The following is a 19,398-nucleotide window of genomic DNA, read 5'->3' as shown; positions in this document are numbered from 1 at the left end:
GTAAGAAGCATTTCAAGGTCCTGGAGTGGCCTAGCCAGTCTCCAGATCTCAACCCCATAGAAAATCTTTGAGGGAGTTGAAAGTCCGTGTTGCCCAGCGACAGCCCCAAAACATCACTGCTCTAGAGGAGATCTGCATGGAGGAATGGGCCAAAATAGTGTGTGAAAACCTTGTGAAGACTTACAGAAAACGTTTGACCTGTGTCATTGCCAACAAAGGGTATATAACAAAGTATTGAGAAACTTTTGTTATTGACCAAATACTTATTTTCCACCATAATTTGCAAATAAATTAATAAAAAATCCTACAATGTGATTTTCTGGAAAAAAAATTCTTATTTTGTCTGTCATAGTTGACGTGTACCTATGATGAAAATTAAAGGCCTCTCTCATCTTTTTAAGTGGGAGAACTTGCACAATTGGTGGCTGACTAAATACTTTTTTTCCCCACTGTATTTCATTTATTTCTGAACAGACAGCAGGAACTATATAACTTTGGCAAATGTATTTCAATTTATCAGGCGTGCTCCACCTCCTCCAGAACCCTTCGCGCGACTCTATAAGGAAATCAATTATGAAGTGCAATTCTGGAGCGATGAGTCTGTCAGAGCAGAGAGAGGGAGAGATATCATAGAAAGTGAATCTCATTCTAGTTCTGTGAGAGAACTAGAATGGGGGGGTTAACGAAGAGGCAACTCGAATGAACTTGGATCGCGTTTATTATCGTTTTTACATTGCAAAAAGTGACAATTGTTTTTCATGCCACGAGAGGTACCGGATCCTGCCACATAGGTTCCGGAACGAAACAATCCAAAACGGAGAGGTGCCGGATCTGGCTAAAATTAAGAGAAGGTGGAAGAGAGAGATTGGAATAGAGAAAAGGAGAATGAAAAGGATACACATTGGGAGAGGGAGAAAATATTTGAGAGGAATAGGTGGGAGAGGGAGAAAGCTAAAGAGGTGTTGGGATCTATTTTCTTATAACTAGATGTGATGCCTAGCTTAGAAAGAATACATTAATGATTAAACATAATAGGTTTGTGCTGTACTGATATAGACTGTTTAATATAACAAGCTGTGATTAATGTGAGGAACATTAGGGGGTAGGATGAGATAAGACTTGTGACACACACACAGCCTCTTTGTTAGAACGCTCAAGGACATGTGTTCTGCTACAAAGATGTCTGAGGTTGCTGACTCTCTGGACAAGTTGCAAAACAACTAAACACCTGGCAACAGTGAAGCGCCAAGGGGCTGGGACCAGCCTGTGCGCCAACGATAGGCTGAGTAAGTCTAAACCACGCTCAGTCTCTACTCTGATAGGCCAGCAGGGAGCGGGAACTATCTCTGTCAGAGTATTTAAAGAATAACTTTAACAATGGACCAGTTCTCTGAGTGCCCTGCGTGGTATTTCAGTGGACCCGTATATACGAACATCATATTTACCATTGAAGTGTTTTGCATTAATTAAAATACTAGTCTATTTTAGAAGACGTGTATTGACCTCTTTTTGTTCCAATACCAGATTTGAATTGACGCAAATTAACAGAGGGGAGAACGAAATAGGGAGATGTTTGAGAAGGAAATAGATTGGGAGAGGGAGAATAAGTGGGAAAGGTCTTCTTGAGAGAGAGGTATGTTTCAGCTGATGATAAGAGGGGGGTGCGTGACATATCTCATCGAGGGCTGGTTCAGGAGGGACAGCTCAAAACCGCACATTGATCAGTGCCAGGGAGCAGCAGTAGCATCAATTGTAGAAGAATAACTGGAGAAGCTTCCCACACATCACCCTCAGTCAAGCCGGTTACTGCAGGTGGAACTCAGCCCAGTGGAGACTGCTGACAAACCTAGCCTCCAGCTCATCCTTTGCAGGATTTGCCACAAAAACTTTGCTGCAGAGAGACTAGATAAGAGCCATAAGGTATTTGACTTGATGCAGAGCTCCAGCTGCAAAGTCTTTGACTCCTCCAAGTACAGGGTCAAGGGAACCGACCTGGAAGAGTTCATGAAAACCAACTCAAGAAATAAGTCTCCTGAGGTAATAGTTTTCCCCAAACGTATTTATTTTACTGAAGAAATAATGGTATTTTTCTAATTTCTCATGCATGCACCACTGGTAAATATGGTTTCGGCCTTGATTTACAGCTAAAGAAGAACAACTGGAGGCAGAAACGAGGCATTCATTCGTAATCTGCACCAGGCCCATGTTCCAGCAACAGGTACTTTGCAGCGCCAACCACCTATCCAAGACAACAATGATTATTTGACCTTCCCTCACTGTGCTCGCCAGTTTGCCCCAGGGCCAGCAGAGCAACATATCCCCAAGTGTCAGAAGAACATCAAGAGCCACCTGCCACCGCTGCTGACAAAAGCAACTCACCGCCCTCCGCCACTGACAGAAGTCAAATCATTTGCTATGCATCATATTTTTGATGTTTATAAAAAGCATGCAAAACGAAATACATTTTTATAGAGCAAAATAACATGTTTGTTTGAAAGAACATAAATAATTTTGGTTTTTAGCAGGGGTGCAACTTTCGTTTTAGAAGTGGGGGGGACATAATAATAATAATTGTATACCCGACTGCTCGGAGGCATCCACATGGTCCTAAAGCACACCGTTGCCTAGTTTTGTATCACATTCCAATGCTAAAACTGGTGGTGACAAAAAACTGGTATTAAAAAAATATCATATTTTGCTTTGTGTACAGTGTTTGGTTCATCATAGAATTCATTAGACCAAAGTGGTTTGTATTTTTAATTTTTACATGAAGCATAAAACAAAGGTGCCTCTGTGAATGGTGGAAAGTTAGACCACTTTAACATCTTACACCCACTCAATTGCATAGGGTCAGCTAAGCCATTGAAAAAATAGATTGCAAAAATAGACACAGTATAGGCATAATATCAACATCAAACAAACTATATAAAAAGCATATCTTATTCTCAACGCACATTTTCTTTTATATTTTGTGCACAATTCATCACAACACAATCTTTGGTTTAAAGAGTATGCACTAGGGAATAGGGATATCTTTTTCTCTTGCATCGACAAAGAAAATTCCACCAGTGTTGTACTGTATCAATTGACTGCACACTAACCAAAAGAGTTGCAAGCTTATAAGCCGTTGGTAAAGGACACTTAAAAACATACATACACACACCACCCAGAGTAAAGAAATACACAAAATGTGAATATTACACTTTTCACAACTAGTGTAAAAATAATGATTCAATGAATACTCAAAACAGGAAAAATGTAATAGAAAAAAAACATTCAGTATTACCATGAAGTTTACGAAAACAAGCTTTTCTAAAATTCTAGGACGTGAACTGTTCTCATGACATGAAATATTATAGGAAGATTGTAATTTTATGGTTAATTTCCTCCACTTAAATACTAGTTCAAGGTTATCATCTTAAGGCAATAAAAAGACAAGTGATTGTCTATATTTAATCAGTAGTTTGAAAAGTGAACCTCACATTTCACATGCCATTTTTCCAAATACAGTATAGCAAGCTGTTCATGAAAGACACAACATTGCAAATACTTAAATGTTAAAACGAAATACGTCTTTGGTAAATTTTATATCAAATATACTATATTTGGTATACCTTTTAGTTAGTATTTAGTATTTAGTTTAGAACAGCATCACATATGAAGAACATTGGTAGGTTATCAAAAATAGGGCTCAGGGCTTTCCAGAGGAATGAGCAAATAAAGCAGTACTTTAAATTCACATTGGTTTTAATAACCACAAGAAATAACTGCAAGATAAAACGAGAGGATATATATCTCAAAAACAATGGAAGAACACCAAACATTCTTCTCTCTACAGTAAGCTGTGCCCACTTGTGATCATCAATTAAAATGTGGGACAAAACAACACAATCCTAAACCTCAGTTGACAGTAGTCAATCAGTGACAACATTATCATTACTACCAAAGTATTTACTCATATTTCACATTAGCCTACATAACACTGCAAGAAGTTGGTTGCTTAATGTTGAATCAAGCCAACATTTCAATCTGTCTGTGTCCAGGTCACTGCAGATCAGTTGCTGTAGGCCTATTCCTGACACCATCAGCTAATTATAGCTTACAACATGGAAGTGTCCACACAGGGTATCTCTCATGTATATTTATACAACGTAATCATGCAGATTGGATTATATCTAAGAAATATGATGTAACACAATGTGAAAAGAAGCGAGACCTCTCTTGCAAGTGGATGAGGTCAGTGGGCATCCATTTATCAGCTAGCTGTCCTAGTTAAGGAGAACACAACTGACTCTCAGACTACTCATCCCTTTTGTCATTTCTTAAACCTCCTTCTCCCTGCCATTCACCAATGGAACTGTCTTGCTAACATATTCCTCCTCTCAATATGGCCTAGCCACTCCATCTACAGGACCTGTTTGATGGACCCTGTTTGATGGACTTAATTGCATAGAGCCACCACCACTCATTGCACAAAGTATAGGACAGACGCAGGTTTTTTTCTCACGGATTTGCCCCATCAGATCTGTCCCCGTCATAGTTGGAGGCTCCTCCCCGTCCCTCCACAGGCCTGTGACCAGATTGGTGGTTGCAGTTATTTTCAGTTCCTGCCTGTCGCAGTGTCAGACGGTTGATTGCTGTCCAGAGTCTCTCGTTCTCTTTGAGCTGGTCACTGAACTGTTATCATAGAGAACAACACTTGATAACACTTATCTGTCTGCATAGCAATGGGGTTGAGCGGTTTTACAGAATAGGGACTCGACTCAGTGTTACTACACAACTTTGCTCACAGTAATCACTACAGGTGCTAGACAGTCTGTAGTGAGTAACGCTTACCTGCTTCTGTAACAACTGGATGGTTGCCTCCTGACGATTGACGGTCTCTCGCAACTGTAAAAGAAAATGGCAACAACTACAGAGAAACACAGAACAAACACGAGCAGCTGTGATATGTTCACAGACTACTGTCTGGTGCAGGCTTATGCTGATACAATGTGTGTAAGGGGTTATTTTGCACATACCTGTGCTACCTCACTGCTTGCTCTGCAGCAAGTTGGCGCCTCCCCTTTCTTACAGGCTCCTGCCTCCTCAAACCCGTTGACCCTGTCACAGCCCATACGAGCAGTCTAAAGAAACAACACTTGGTTAGGTTGAGGCATTAGCATGGGGATGTAGTCAGGTGTCGAGCATACAGACAGGCGGTGGTCATTACCGGGAGCTCTTTCTCAGTGGCGGCAGCAGCGGCTGCAGCCTTCAGCTCCTGCAGCTCCTCATAGGGCAGTGTGACGCTCTCGGGGAAAGAAGGAGCCAGTGGGCCAGGCATGGAGCCTCTGGAGTCCTCTGGCATCGGGATGAACTCTGCATCCTGTAGCTCCTGTTAGGGAGGATGGACAGGGAGGGACACAAACATTCAGTGGCCATAACCCTCTCTGTTTTGGCTTTCATTATGCTTTGTGGCTTTGATTACAAACCTTGCGCAGCCAGAAGGGGCAGGAGCTGTCGCCGGTCTGGTTCGTCAGAGACATCATGGAGGTCTCGATGCGTCGCTCGTCTGTGTCGGCCTCCTTAGTGCCCCCCAGGCCCCCTTCACGCAGCCCTGTCTCTGAGCCTGGCTCACTCTCCAGATCCACAGTGGTGGTAGAGGCTTGGCCTAGCCCTTAGTGTGCACCGACAAACAACAGGACACACCATGTGGTCAGTACATTACCACACCGGTCTAAAACTATTTACATGTTCAGATTGTGAATGTAATGATAAAGTAACCAGAGAGACCATGGCTATCTTACTTACCACAGCCAATTGAAAGTCCACTGCTGTTTGAGCGGATAGTTTTAGAGTTGAGAACCTTTTCTGTAAACAGAGAACAGAATCAATCAATCTCAACTGTATCTTTCAACAAATGATTAGTTGGTGTTAGAACAGAAGTAAGTGGCTAGTGGCTAACCCATGATGAGAATGGTGTGCCAGCCGCGGCAGGAGAGGTCTGGCACATGGTGGAGGGAGCCGAAAATGGGTCGTGGTAAAGCAGGGCAAACCTCAGAGCCAAAGCCCTTGTCTGCAGGCATTCCCAGGCGTCCATTTCCTGCGTTTCCCCAGGCAAAGATCTGATTGTCTGAAAGGATGAGAGAGAAATAATCTATTGGTCCACAGACAATTAGCCAATATCCTTCCAGCACCTAAACAGGGAATCCTGTTCCTGAAGTGCTACCGGTATTCTCCATTATTTTGAGTCCTACTCATGTAGGTCAGAGGACTCCCAGCTAACAGAATAAAGCGACAAAGAAAATGAACACCACAACTCTAAGCTGAGTTGAACAGCATATGACAACAACATGCTGCAACAGAGAATGTTCAAGTTTAGTTGTGTTTCTGACCCTTCGTGGCTGCGATGGTGAAGCCATCTCCACAAGACACTTTGCTGACCACCTTTCCCCCGAAAGACCCCAACAGCAGCTGGACACCCTGGTGCTTCTTGAAGTCCTTTACACCCAGCTGACCGTACTTGTTGCACCCAAAGGTCATCAGCCGCCCATGCTCTGCAAGGTCAGAGTTCAGTCAGAACCATGTTTTGATATAAAAATCTATATACTTCCCACCTAGCTATCTTAAGATGAATGCCCTAACTGTAAGTCTTCTAAATGACTAAAATGTTGTTGTTTTTTATGAATTGGAGGCTCAGAGAAAGAGATAGGAGAGAGTCTGGTCGCTGTACCGTCAATGGCAGCAGTGTGGGTCTTCCCAGCTGAAATGACTTGGATCTTATATCTGGCCAGCTGCTTGACCAGAGTGAGTGTGGTGGTGTATGGTATCCCCTGGTAGGCCTGACAGTGGAGAAGGAGGGAAACTTAAATTCTCCACCATTACTTGTGTTACTCCTTATTTTAAAGCAATGAGAAGAGCCTGTGTGTGAATCTTGGTATGTGGAATGTGGTGCTGTACCTCTCCAGGAAGGTTTTTGAGGCCAGAGACTCCCAGGTTCAGACCCAACTTGTTCAGATCATTGTTCCCACAGGCCAGGACTTTGCCAGACTCTGTCAGGAAAAAGGTTCCATCAAGGCCACAGGACACAGATGAGATAATGGCTCCTTTGGGGATCTCCACCTGTGAATGCCAGACGATACACAACATTATGCTTCCTATTGATTTAAATGGTGGACTCAAACACATTTCCATTCAATTGTCTGGACAATAAAATTGAGACGTCATTGGCCCGTTCCCCATTAGCAGATTTCTATTATATGTGTTCAAGCTCTCTGCTGAAAAATAAAGGGCAGGATCTTACTTGCATGGGGGAGTTAAAGTCATCCTCACAGTCCAGGCCAAGACGCCCTGAGGAAAATAACTTCATTAATTAATTATGTTCCGCATCATCATAGCTTTATCTACTGGCCAAGATAAGGGGGGACAACGGATAGGATATGGAGCTTGAGAGAGGCATGGTGGTAGACACGCAGTACTGCTGTGTAGCTCAGTATCGATGCTCTGGTACATACCATGCTCTCCACAGCCCCAGGAGTAGATGTCTCCACTGTGGGTCAGCACCACCACATGGTTGTCCCCACAAGACACCTGCCTGACAGGCCGCTCCTCAAAGAACTCCAACAGCACGGGTTCTAGGACCTCCCTGCCCTGCTCGTTCTCCACTCCTATACAGCCATAGTAGTCAGAACCAAACATGTACATCTGGTCCTCATCTGAAACCAAACACATCAACAGCATGTTGTCAAACAAGACCACATCTTATTGTATGGAACAGGGTTGCAAATTGCTGTCTGAATTGTTTATGTGTTGTAAAAAAAAAAAAACACAACAACACAGCCCTCCCATTGTAAACATCCTATTCTACTGGCACAGAAGTAACGCTCCACACAGACACACCACTCACCAGTGACACAGGCAGTGAAATCTGCTCCACATGCGACCTGACGGATGGCCTTTCCCTGGAGCCTCTCCACCTTGCGTGGCTGCCGGTACGAGGCCTGGTCCCCATGGCCCAGCTGGCCCACCATCTTGGCCCCACCTTGGACACTCTAAAATGGAAGCAGGACAACAAAGAGCACATGTTTAATCAACAAAAACTACTTTAAAGTGCTTGAAATGTATTTTCTGCCTTGGACTTAAAGGAACAGCATGGTACTCACAGCCCAAGTGTACAGCTCTTTCTCCACGGTAACCACAGCAAAGTGGGTCTCCCCTGCACACACATGCTGGGCACCGCTGCCTCCTTTAAAAGCATCTAGTTTCTGGGGTGTGAACTTTCCCCCTCCCCAGAAATACACCTCCCTAGAGCGTGTTGTCACTACAGCAACAGGGCTCTCAGTCACTGTGCTCAACCTATGGACAAGTCACAAAATAACTGAATTAAATAATTGTACAAATACCACATTTACATGATTAGGTGAGAATGTGTTGAACATACTTTGGTTTTTTCATTGCTGAGTTGAGCAAGGCAACTCTATCCTCAAGCTCCCTGAAACAAAAATAGGTTGTTTACACAATGAAAACAGCTGTTTTGATGATGTCTCTACACCTATTTGAACAATCACACCATATTTTCTATCTTTCAGACATCCCACCACATTCTCTCCCCCCTTCACCAGACTCACTGCCTGCGGCAGGAGACGATTGGCTGGTCCAGAATCTCATCAGCTGTGGGTCTCTTTTCTGGATCCTGCAAATAAATGTATCTTACATTACATTATCATCCATCACACATCTTTCTGCATATAGAGAATCTGTTGTCATATCTTACATCAACTGATTCCCTACATACAGTGTATGCTTTGGCTGATGCTAAATTATATTGCACTGATGATGACCGCCATGAAAGACTGAAATGACAGTATGCTGTACACGTTGCTGACGGGTCACTCACCTGATCTAAGCATTCGTACACCAGCTTGATCAGCGCTGAGGAATACACATCAGAGTTGACCTCCATGGTCCAGTTTCCCTGCACTATCTTCACACACAGGTTCAGCGGATTCTACATGGACACAGGCAGAAGACAACCGGAAATGCATTTAAGTGACATCAACAGAGCATAATCAGTCAATGCCATGTTTTTAACATTAGAAAAAATGATAATAGCAGGCAAATGTGTATCAACTAGACAATGGGGTAAAAGATAAGCAGGCCACATACCGTAGCATCAAATGTTCTGGTGAGAGTTAAGACTTCAAAAATAACGCAGCCCATAGCCCAGATGTCTGATTTGAAGTTGTACTTCACACCTTGGCACAGTTCAGGAGACATGTAGTACGGGGTTCCTACACACTAAATTCATAAAGGAAAATGCACAAAAAAGTAACTGTACCCACAATTTCCATTTAGATGTTATCTATACCTTACACAAAACTAAATGTGAATATGCACAAAACACTTGCAAATAAAAATAGCATGAGTGAGTCCTAATCAAAGATTTAAAAAACTACGGGTTGTAAAATATGCACAGTAAAACATATTCAACTGTTCTGACACAATATTTCATATTCCCATGGATTCTAAAAGGGTATTGCAATGAAAGCAATTTATATTCAAAGCAGCAGACATGCACAGCCTCATAATATACTCTATGACATACGCTCTAGCTATCCATACGGGCCGTCATCAGACAAGAATAGCACTGCTCAAGGTCACAGCAGACAATTAGCTGCACACTCGCTGCTGCCACTTCTGACGACTGCCTCCATCACACAGAAGTAATGTCCCTGTTGCAGAGTGAACAGCCATGGATGAAGCTGACTACAACTATAGCAGGCTTAGGTACACTCAGGGAGAGACATGTAGACAATACCCAGAAAGGGACAGAACAACCCCACTGCTCTCTGGACATGATTTGGTTGAGTGTTCAGTCTGTCCACCAAATCTGTTAACTGAATATGATCAGCATACACTCTGTAATAGCTCTGTAATAAGCTCTGTAGTAACTATAATGGCTGAGAGTTAGTTTTCTGCAGCTCTATGTAACTGAGATCTGCTTGGTCAATGTAACACAGAGCAGAAAAGCACAGCTTTCCAGGTTAATACTTCAATGTAACTTACAGTCTCAGCCATGGCAAACTGTGAGTCCAGCTTCTTAGCCAGCCCGTAATCACCCAACTTAATCAGGTTGGTTTTAGTTAGGAAGATATTCAGCGTCTTGATATCCCTTCAAGAGACGAATAAAATAGGTCAGAAAACAAAATAGTGACCAGATCATACAATTGTGTATTCATAACCAACACAGCTTACATACAATACAAATAATCTCGTAGCACAATAAATGAGTAAGGCCCGGACCCAACCCTGGTATTTACCTGTGCAGGACACCAGCCTTATGAATGTGAGCCACTGCAGAGGCGACTTGGTACAGGTACCATATGACAACCTGGGAGTATTTAAGACATTTAAGATATTAAAAACTGGTTGGGAAAAGACGAAGTTGAATGTTCACCATTGTTCCTAACTAGGGCAAAGTCAGTGCCATTATGTGTCTTTAGGTACAATACACTCTTACAACATGTTGGGTTTCATTTTCATACCTCCTCAGTGAAGAGTTTCCCCTTCTGTTGGTTGATTTTATCATAAAGATTTCCTCCTGAAATTGAAAAGACAGTTGTTTTTTCCTATTGTTACTGTAACCGCCAGACCATTACAATTGGGGCAATCATATTTCAGTTGAGCCAAAATCAATATCATTAACCCATCACACAAAGTATTATGTTGAATAAGGACACTTAATAACACATTTTTAATATCCCAAAAGTTTTTCATACAAATACACAAAAAGTGATAAGATGCTGCCATATCTCACCATTACAGTATTCAAGCTCAATGAGCAGAGTGTCCTTGTCCATGAAATGGTTGAAGTAGGCTATGATGTTGTTGTGCTGTAGGATGGAGAGGATGCTGATCTCGTTTGTGACATCCTTACGCTCTTTATCTGAGAGGCAGTTCAAGTCCACCTCCTTCCACACCACCAGAGAGTTGTCCTGTAGATTGATAGACAAGGAACAGACAGAGAAAGGTCAGGATGAGATCCGAAAGACTTTCACTGTGAAGGCTAAAACAAACAACACTCTGAGAGACCTCACGCAGCACAACTTTACTGCAATGGCCTCCTCAAAGTTAAACAAATATTAATTGTATTCCTTTTATTTTTCTATTGTGCTACTGCTAATACAAAATGTAATAGGATAATACTAAGATAATAATAACATAAGCTAAAATAGGGTATATCCCTAATAATGGACTATATATGATGTAGGCTCTAATCAAACAAAGTATTATTTCAGCAAGTAAACTAAAAGGTTTAACATTTACAAAAGGTTGTCGTTTTCCTGCTGTTGTCAAATAAATACAAACCATGCTATGTCCTTACACATTGCTCTAGTTGTGTAAAGTTATGGGGATAATAGCAGTTTTGTCAAATGGCTTGGGAATGTAATGAATCTTGCTCTCAAGCAAGCATTTCCCACTGGGGTATGAAAACCAAAGTAGACTGTCTCAGAGGCTACTGGCCAGATTTGGTGAGAGATTCACACAGCATGCAGGGGAAGCTATTGTAGATCACTAATACACAGGCCTAATAGGTCTGTCTGTCTATCTGTGTGTGTGTGTGTGTGTGTGTGTGTGTGTGTGTGTGTGTGTGTGTGTGTGTGTGTGTGTGTGTGTGTGTGTGTGTGTGTGTGTGTGTGTGTGTGTGTGTGTGTGTGTGTGTGTGTGTGTGTGTGTGCGTCAACAACAGTGGCAGTGACACACACTAGCATATTCCTGGGATCTCTCCGAGAATGATAGAAATAGAGCTTGACCTGCTTACCTCTGTTCGTCTGTATAAGGTTGCTTCGCCAAATGCCCCTCTTCCAAGGATCCGGATTGGAATGTAATGTAACTTTTCTTCCTCGCCACTGTATACTGACGTCGATCGCCCACTGGCGACAGATTCACTCCCAGAATCTGAATTGAGCGAGGCGTAACGCCTTTCGTAGTCTTCAAGTGACATTTTGAGTATAATAAGTGGTAAACTGTAATGCTCGTAAACAATTTACAAATTAATTGCGTAAACAAACTCGTAAAATACCTTCCTTTAAAATCTAATTTGGGGAGAATTCCCACAGAACAGCGACAGCTAGGCTATACATCAATAAAAGCTTTAACTTTACGACTGCTGCAAAGAATAATAAGCCGCAGCAATAGCGTGCAACAGAGTTGCAATAGTTTTGTTGATTTTACCGGGAAGTTACCGGGAAATCTTTTGGCCTAGTCTCCTTCGAAACCTTTGGACGTTAATGCGCAGTATTACAATAACCATCTCCCTTGATCTGATACTCGTTAATACCGACAAGAAGATGTCTACTGTCTGCAGTTTACCCACTTTACTAACTTTACATTTAGGAAGCTGACAGTAGCGCACACTCGACTGTGCCACAGCGCAATAAGGAGTCCATCTTTTTCCATTTCCATGCATAGGCAAAGATGGAGAGGTGAAGCGAGAGGCTCAACTCCGCACAAAATCTGTCCGCGCTAGAATACAGCTATAAACAGACCAAGTGGGGATTATTTGTATGAAGGCCTATGAGAGTGTCGAATTTCGTCAACAAAAAATGTAATTGCTAATTTGCTACATGTGGCTTATTTGATCGAATATAAGTTTCGTAATGTTTAGGTTGTTACAAATGTACTGATATAAGTGGACGCTCGTGGCATCCGGTAACTTTGATAAAAATATATTTTATATTGGTATTGTCTCTGTTGTTCACACGCGTATCTGCCCTCTCATTGGCTAGAATGTTCACGGTTGCGCTCTCCTGAACCCGCCTGCATCCCGCCTTTGCGGACATTTATTTCCATTGTCAGAGCGGTTAGTCGACTATCTTGTCAATATAATATATCCTCTTTGACATGGGCTAGTACCCGGAAACACTCAAGTTAGTTATGCTGCATTCATAATATGGTCATGAGTGAAAGTTAGGCGGTACGGTCCTGTATGGCGTCCCGGCAAAATAAATAGTGGGGGTACGCGGTACCAGTAAAACGTGAGCCTATCACAATTAATACAACATGCTCAAAAACCTATAGGCTATTCCACCATTATTTAACATTACTGCATGTCAGCCCAATGACAAATTAGCGAATTGTTTGGAAACCGGGTGGTATATGCTCCAAATTGTGTTGTGGTTTGAGGAGAACACTTACATTTTGCCAAGGCAGAGATGGGTGGCTGAGACGCTCGCGGACAAGGCGGTGACGAGTGCGTGGACAACAGTGGATGCATCAATTCAGGCTACAAGTGTAGGCCTAATGACAATCACAGAATGTCATTACAATACACGTAGGTCTTTTGTAACAGATGTCTCTTTCCATTCATCAGTGCACTGTTGGGGTTTGGATGCTGAAATTACTTTGTGAGTGGACGAATGTGCGCGGGTAGCCTACAGGAGCGCCTTTGTTAAGTGATTGTTTGACAATCAGATAAAAACATCATGATTGGTTGTGTTTATTGCCACATTAAAAAGTATAGGCGGCGTGTCCATAAGGCTAGCGGAAGCTTTCCCTAAAGTAAATTGAATTAAATTGCCAAAAGTATATAGCCTAATTGGCGTACTCCTGTCTATAGATAAATAAAATCATTCAAAATAGGCTACTACACCAGAAAGCATGATTTGGCCACAGAGGATCATTAGCTTCTTAAACAAAAAATGTGTGCATTGTTTTAAATCGCATAGCCCACAGTCGGAAGGGCTGTGGGCTATGCGAGCTGCAAATACCAAATAGATTATTGTTGATTTGCGACTGTCAGTGAAAAGCAGAGAGACCCAGCCAGGCATATCGCAATATTTAAAAATACAATCGCGGAAAAACTGTTTGGAAGAAAATGTCTAAGAGATGACAATGAAAAGTTCAAAAGATGACAATGAAAAGACTCCAATCTGTCTTTTAGTTTTCAAAATTCTTAACTTAATTGAGGGAACAGTATTGGCACCAGCGGAGAACTTCGGCCATATCCCCGGTGAGTGTGCATACTCACTGTCTTTGTCATTGGGTCAATACCACTTTTGTTTGTTTTTGGACAATAATAATTTCCTCCTCCAGGTTAGATGGACTTCATATTGTATTTGTGTCTCCACTTTTCGTAGGCCAATTATATATGGATCAGACAACATCGTTTTTTATTGATCTGTTTGTCAGTGTCAACAGAGTAGGCTACACTGTATTTTTTGTAGTATAAAAAAAATACGTGCGCGCACTTGGGTGTCCAGTACCGGTAAGAAATTAAATCTACTTTAACCCCTGAATGTGGTAAATACCACCTTTCCACTCGGTTATGAACGCATCATTACGCTTAATTTATGCTGCGTTCATAACCCAGTAGGAAGTTAGTATTTACCAAGTAATCTATTAATATGGTTTTTGAACACTATAATTTGTTTACAAGCATGACAGCTGTACTTTTAATTTATGGTTGAGACAGCTTGTTGGCCATTAGCCAATCTGAGTTTCTCAAGGAGTTCAAAGCATCTAAATGCCTCCAACTGTTATTTAAGACTTCACAACTGATAATTTCCCACTTGGTCATGAACACAGGGTTAGATCTCATCTCAGTTAAACCCCATAGAGATAGCTAGAGGACTCTAGTGCCCAAAATCCAATTTTAGCATGCACAGCGACATTGAGGACTTTCACCATTTTTAAGTAGTCAACTGGGTGGGACTTCCTATGGGTTAAGGAAGGATCACATAATTCCATCGAGGTCACCAGGAGGGATCAACCAATTAATTATACTTGTGAGGAAACATTCCATAACTGCAGGGGGCAGTAAATCGCCAACCTTGGCTTTATACCTGTTCAAACAACACACTCTAGGTGGCAGTGTGCACCCTTTCAGTTTGTTTGCCAACTCATCAACGTAGTAGAAGATGAAAATGGACTACTTCAAAATGGAGATGGCCTCAATGGTGCTGCCTGTGCACAAAAATGTGATTAATGCTGAAGAGGAGGCCCAGAGAAAGTTACACAGAGAGCTCACTAGCCTTCACCAACAAGAGATAGAATTGAAGCAACAGACAACCAGCAATGATAACTTTCAGACGCAGATTAAGAGCCTTCGCAAGGATAAGACACAACTGCAGTCCCAAATATCTTCACTTGGTGAGATAACTTTGTGTGAGACACCCTAATTAGGATTTGATCTATTGACTAGTAAAAAACAAACATACAATGTGTCTTTACAGAGGAAAGCTCTGGCCTATGTTTGCCAGGATGGGATCTGCTAAACTCAACGTGTTACAACTTTGCCATTTCTGGTGCCATTGAGTCTAGAAGCTGGGGAGAGGCCAGAAAATACTGTTTAAGTCATGGAGCTGACCTGTTTGTCGTAGATAGCTGGGAGAAGCAGGTAAGACATGGGCCATCATTTCAAACTGAGGTGAGGGACAAGGGTGGGGGGTTGAAGTGTTACTGTAACTGGAAGTGTGATGTTTATTACCATATTTTGTGCATTGTAGAAGTGAGTACTGTTCCAAACTGCCATTATTCATAATTTAACCAACCTAGTTCAACAGCTTGTTTCTGCATGACTTTCTGTAACGAAGACACAGGGAGTCAGGAAGCAGGTGCAGATGGTGAGTTTAATAATAATGAACATGGAGCGTTACAAAACAAGAGATGCGTCTGGACATGAAAACAGAACCAATACTGCCTGATGACTGATGTTGGTGAGGGCTATATGAAGGGAGAGTAATCAGGGTGGTGATGAAGTCCAGGTGTGCTTAACAATGTCTCTGTCACGATCGTCTAAAGGAGGAGACCAATGCGCAGCGTTGCGAGTGAACATGATGACTTTATTAACTTAAAGCAACCACGAAGAAAACAACAAATGACGAAACGTGAAGTTCAAATACTGAAACACACTAACAGCAACACAGAAACAATAACCCACAAAACAAAGGAGAAAACACACAGAATATATATGGCTCCCAATCAGAGATAACGAGCCGACAGCTGACACTCGTTACCTCCGATTGGGAGTCATCGACCAATCACCACATGACACAAACAAAATGAAACTCACCCATCCCCAACACCACCAAATGAAATACACCCAAACACAAGAAAAGGAACAACCCTGGCTCAATATAAACGTCCATAGAGCCAGAGTGTTACAGTACCCCCCCCTAAAGGTGCGAACTCCGGGCGCACCAACATCAGGACTAGGGGAGGGTCTGGGTGGGCGTCTGTCCATGGTGGCGGCTCTGGCCCCGGTCGTGATCCCCACCCCACCACAGTCACAACCTGCTTCGGTAGCCTCCTCCCAATGACCACCCTCCACCTAACCCCACCTGGACTAAGGGGCAACCCCGGACTAAGGGGGCAGCATCGGCCTAAGGGGCAGCACCGGGATAAGGGGCAGCACCGGGATAAGGGGCAGCACCGGGCTAAGGGACAGCACCGGACTACGGGGCAGCACCGGACTACGGGGCAGTACCGGACTAAAGGGCAGTACAGGACTAAGGGGCAGCACCGGGCTAAGGGGCAGTACCGGACTACGGGGCAGCACCGGGCTAAGGGGCGGCACCGGACTCAGGGGCAGCACCGGACTAAGGGGCAGCACCGGACTAAGGGGCAGCACCGGGCTAAAGGGCAGCACCGGACTAAGGGGCAGCACCGGACTAAGGGGCAGTACCGGACTAAGGGGCAGTACCGGACTAAATGGCGGCTCCCGGCTGGTCGGCTCTGGCGGCTCCCGGCTGGACGGCTCTGGCGGATCCCGGCTGGACGGCTCTGGCGGATCCCGGCTGGACGGCTCTGGCGGATCCCGGCTGGACGGCTCTGGCGGATCCCGGCTGGACGGCTCTGGCGGATCCCGGCTGGACGGCTCTGGCGGATCCCGGCTGGGACGGCTCTGGCGGATCCCTGCTGGACGGCTCTGGCGGATCCCGGCTGGACGGCTCTGGCGGATCCCGGCTGGGACGGCTCTGGCGGGTCCCGGCTGACGGCACTGGCGGGTCCCGGCTGGACGGCTCTGGCGGGTCCCGGCTGGGACGGCTCTGGCGGATCCCGGCTGGACGGCTCTGGCGGATCCCGGCTGGACGGCTCTGGCGGATCCCGGCTGGACGGCTCTGGCGGATCCCGGCTGGACGGCTCTGGCGGATCCCGGCTGGACGGCTCTGGCGGATCCTGGCTGGCTGGCGGATCCTGGCTGGACAGCTCTGGCAGATCCTGGCTGGACGGCTCTGACGGATCCTGGCTGGACGGCTCTGGCGGATCCTGGCTGGTCGGCTCTGGCGGATCCCGGCTGGACGGCTCTGGCAGATCCTGGCTGGACGGCTCTGACGGATCCTGGCTGGACGGCTCTGGCGGATCCCGGCTGGTCGGCTCTGGCGGATCCCGGCTGGACGGCTCTGGCGGATCCCGGCTGGACGGCTCTGGCGGATCCCGGCTGGACGGCTCTGGCGGATCCCGGCTGGACGGCACTGGCGGATCCCGGCTGGGCGGCTCTGGCGGATCCCGGCTGGACGGCTCTGGCGGATCTCGGCTGGACGGCTCTGGCGGATCCCGGCTGGGACGGCTCTGGCGGATCTCGGCTGGACGGCTCTGGCGGATCCCGGCTGGGACGGCTCTGGCGGATCTCGGCTGGACGGCTCTGGCGGATCCTGTCTGGCGGAAGGCTCTGGCTGATCCTGTCTGGCGGAAGGCTCTGGCTGATCCTGTCTGGCGGAAGGCTCTGGCTGATCCTGTCTGGCGGAAGGCTCTGGCTGATCCTGTCTGGCGGAAGGCTCTGGCTGATCCTGTCTGGACGGCTCTGGTGGATCCTGGCTCGACGGCTCTGGCGAATCCTGGCTGGATGACGGATCTGGCTGCTCATGGCTGGCTGACGGATCTGGCTGCTCATGGCTGGCTGACGGATCTGGCTGCTCATGGCTGGCTGACGGATCTGGCTGCTCATGGCTGGCTGACGGATCTGGCTGCTCATGGCTGGCTGACGGATCTGGCTGCTCATGGCTGGCTGACGGATCTGGCTGCTCGCGGCTGGCTGACGGATCTGGCTGCTCATGGCTGGCTGACGGATCTGGCTGCTCATGGCTGGCTGACGGATCTGGCTGCCCATGGCTGGCTGACGGATCTGGCTGCTCGTGGCTGGCTGACGGATCTGGCTGCTCATGGCTGGCTGACGGATCTGGCTGCTCGTGGCTGGCTGACGGATCTGGCTGCTCATGGCTGGCTGACGGATCTGGCTGCTCATGGCTGGCTGACGGATCTGGCTGCTCGCGGCTAGCTGATGGTGCTGGCTGGGAGGCTGGCGGTGGAGGCGGACCCCAGCCTCGGATTGCAGTCATCACCTCCAGCAGGGCGGCTCCCATCTGCAGGATCTGCTCTTTCTGGTCCCGAACCCGAGCTTCCAGTCTAGTATGGGCTGCGTCGGCTCCTGCTGATTCCATAGCAGGTGTATGATTCTGTCTGGCGGACGGCTCTGAAGGCTCATGGCAGACGGACGGCTTTGCAGGCTCAGTACAGACGGGCGGCTTATGCAGCGCTTGGCAGACGGGCAGTTCAGACGCCCTAGGGCAGACGGCAGACTCTGGCCGGCTGGCGACGCACATCGTGGACCTGGTGCGTGGAGTAGGAACAGACCGGTCCGTGCCCGGGAACACCCACCACTGGCCTTAACTGGGGATCAAGAACGGACCGGACCAGACTGGGAACACACTTCAGTCTCTCATGCCGTGCCACAACAACTTCCCTCCTTCCACTCGCCAATGGCTCCCGTACTCCGTTAGCCTTCACTCCTTTTCTCCCTGTGGCAGCCTCCTGCTGCCCAGCTGCCCAAGCCATGTGCCCCCCCCAAAAAATTTCTTGGGGTTGCCTCTCTTCCACGGGCTTCCAGCCTCGCCTTCGCGCTGCCTCCTCGTACCACCTCCTCTCGGCTTTGGCTGCCTCCAGCTCTTCACGAGGGAGGCGATATTCTCCCGGTTGTGCCCAAGGATCCTTTCCGTCCAATAACTCTTCCCATGTCCAGACCTTAGGAGGCGTCCATAACTCCTGTGTAGGTAGGTCCTGTTGCCGCTTGTTACGCTGCTTGGTCCTTTTGTGGTGGTGTTGGGGTTGGGTGAGTTTCATTTTGTTTGTGTTTAGTGGTGATTGGTCAATGACTCCCAATCGGAGGTAACGAGTGTCAGCTGTCGGCTCGTTATCTCTGATTGGGAGCCATATATATACTGTTGTGTTTCACTGTTTGTTTGTGGGTTTTTGTTCTATGTTCAGTCTATGTACTGAGGACGTTACGGATCGTGTTTTGTTTTGTCGTTATTTCAACATTAAAGTCATGTTCACTCCCAACGCTGCGCTTTGGTCGTATTTCATAGGCGATCGTGACAGTCTCCTATCCATCATCAGTGGTGGTCAGTGTAACACCACTAA

General features: G+C 45.9%; 1 protein-coding gene across 1 annotated transcript; it reads right to left on the bottom strand.

Moving 5' to 3' along the window:
* Positions 1 to 2,743: 2,743 nt before the first annotated feature.
* Positions 2,744 to 12,449, bottom strand: LOC121539284 (serine/threonine-protein kinase Nek9). Its single transcript, XM_041847658.1, has 23 exons — positions 11,801 to 12,449; positions 10,796 to 10,973; positions 10,524 to 10,579; positions 10,299 to 10,369; positions 10,045 to 10,150; positions 9,145 to 9,276; positions 8,876 to 8,986; positions 8,607 to 8,671; positions 8,420 to 8,470; positions 8,142 to 8,334; positions 7,886 to 8,030; positions 7,494 to 7,694; positions 7,283 to 7,329; positions 6,940 to 7,101; positions 6,713 to 6,821; positions 6,375 to 6,536; positions 5,945 to 6,112; positions 5,791 to 5,850; positions 5,472 to 5,656; positions 5,213 to 5,374; positions 5,022 to 5,126; positions 4,837 to 4,890; positions 2,744 to 4,677 (listed from the first exon to the last, which is right to left on the bottom strand). The coding sequence occupies exons 1-23, from the start codon at positions 11,981 to 11,983 to the stop codon at positions 4,504 to 4,506; spliced, it is 2,880 nt and encodes a 959-aa protein (XP_041703592.1). The 5' UTR covers positions 11,984 to 12,449; the 3' UTR covers positions 2,744 to 4,503.
* Between the last annotated feature and the right edge of the window lie 6,949 nt (positions 12,450 to 19,398).

This window comes from Coregonus clupeaformis, chromosome 25, assembly GCF_020615455.1.
Source record: "Coregonus clupeaformis isolate EN_2021a chromosome 25, ASM2061545v1, whole genome shotgun sequence".
Taxonomy (NCBI): Eukaryota; Metazoa; Chordata; class Actinopteri; order Salmoniformes; family Salmonidae; genus Coregonus; species Coregonus clupeaformis.
This window is presented reverse-complemented; position numbering and strand designations above follow the sequence as displayed.

What these genes read in the sequence shown, in the direction of transcription:
- LOC121539284 (XM_041847658.1), bottom strand. Translation starts at nt 11,983, where the DNA reads ATGTCACTTGAAGACTACGAAAGGCGTTACGCCTCGCTCAATTCAGAT. An exon ending in TCAAAAACCTTCCTGGAGAG is followed by an intron (nt 6,822 to 6,939) that starts GTACAGCACCAC and finishes CTCCACTGTCAG; the next exon opens with GCCTACCAGGGGATACCATA. An exon ending in TGGACTTTCAATTGGCTGTG is followed by an intron (nt 5,657 to 5,790) that starts GTAAGTAAGATA and finishes GTGCACACTAAG; the next exon opens with GGCTAGGCCAAGCCTCTACC.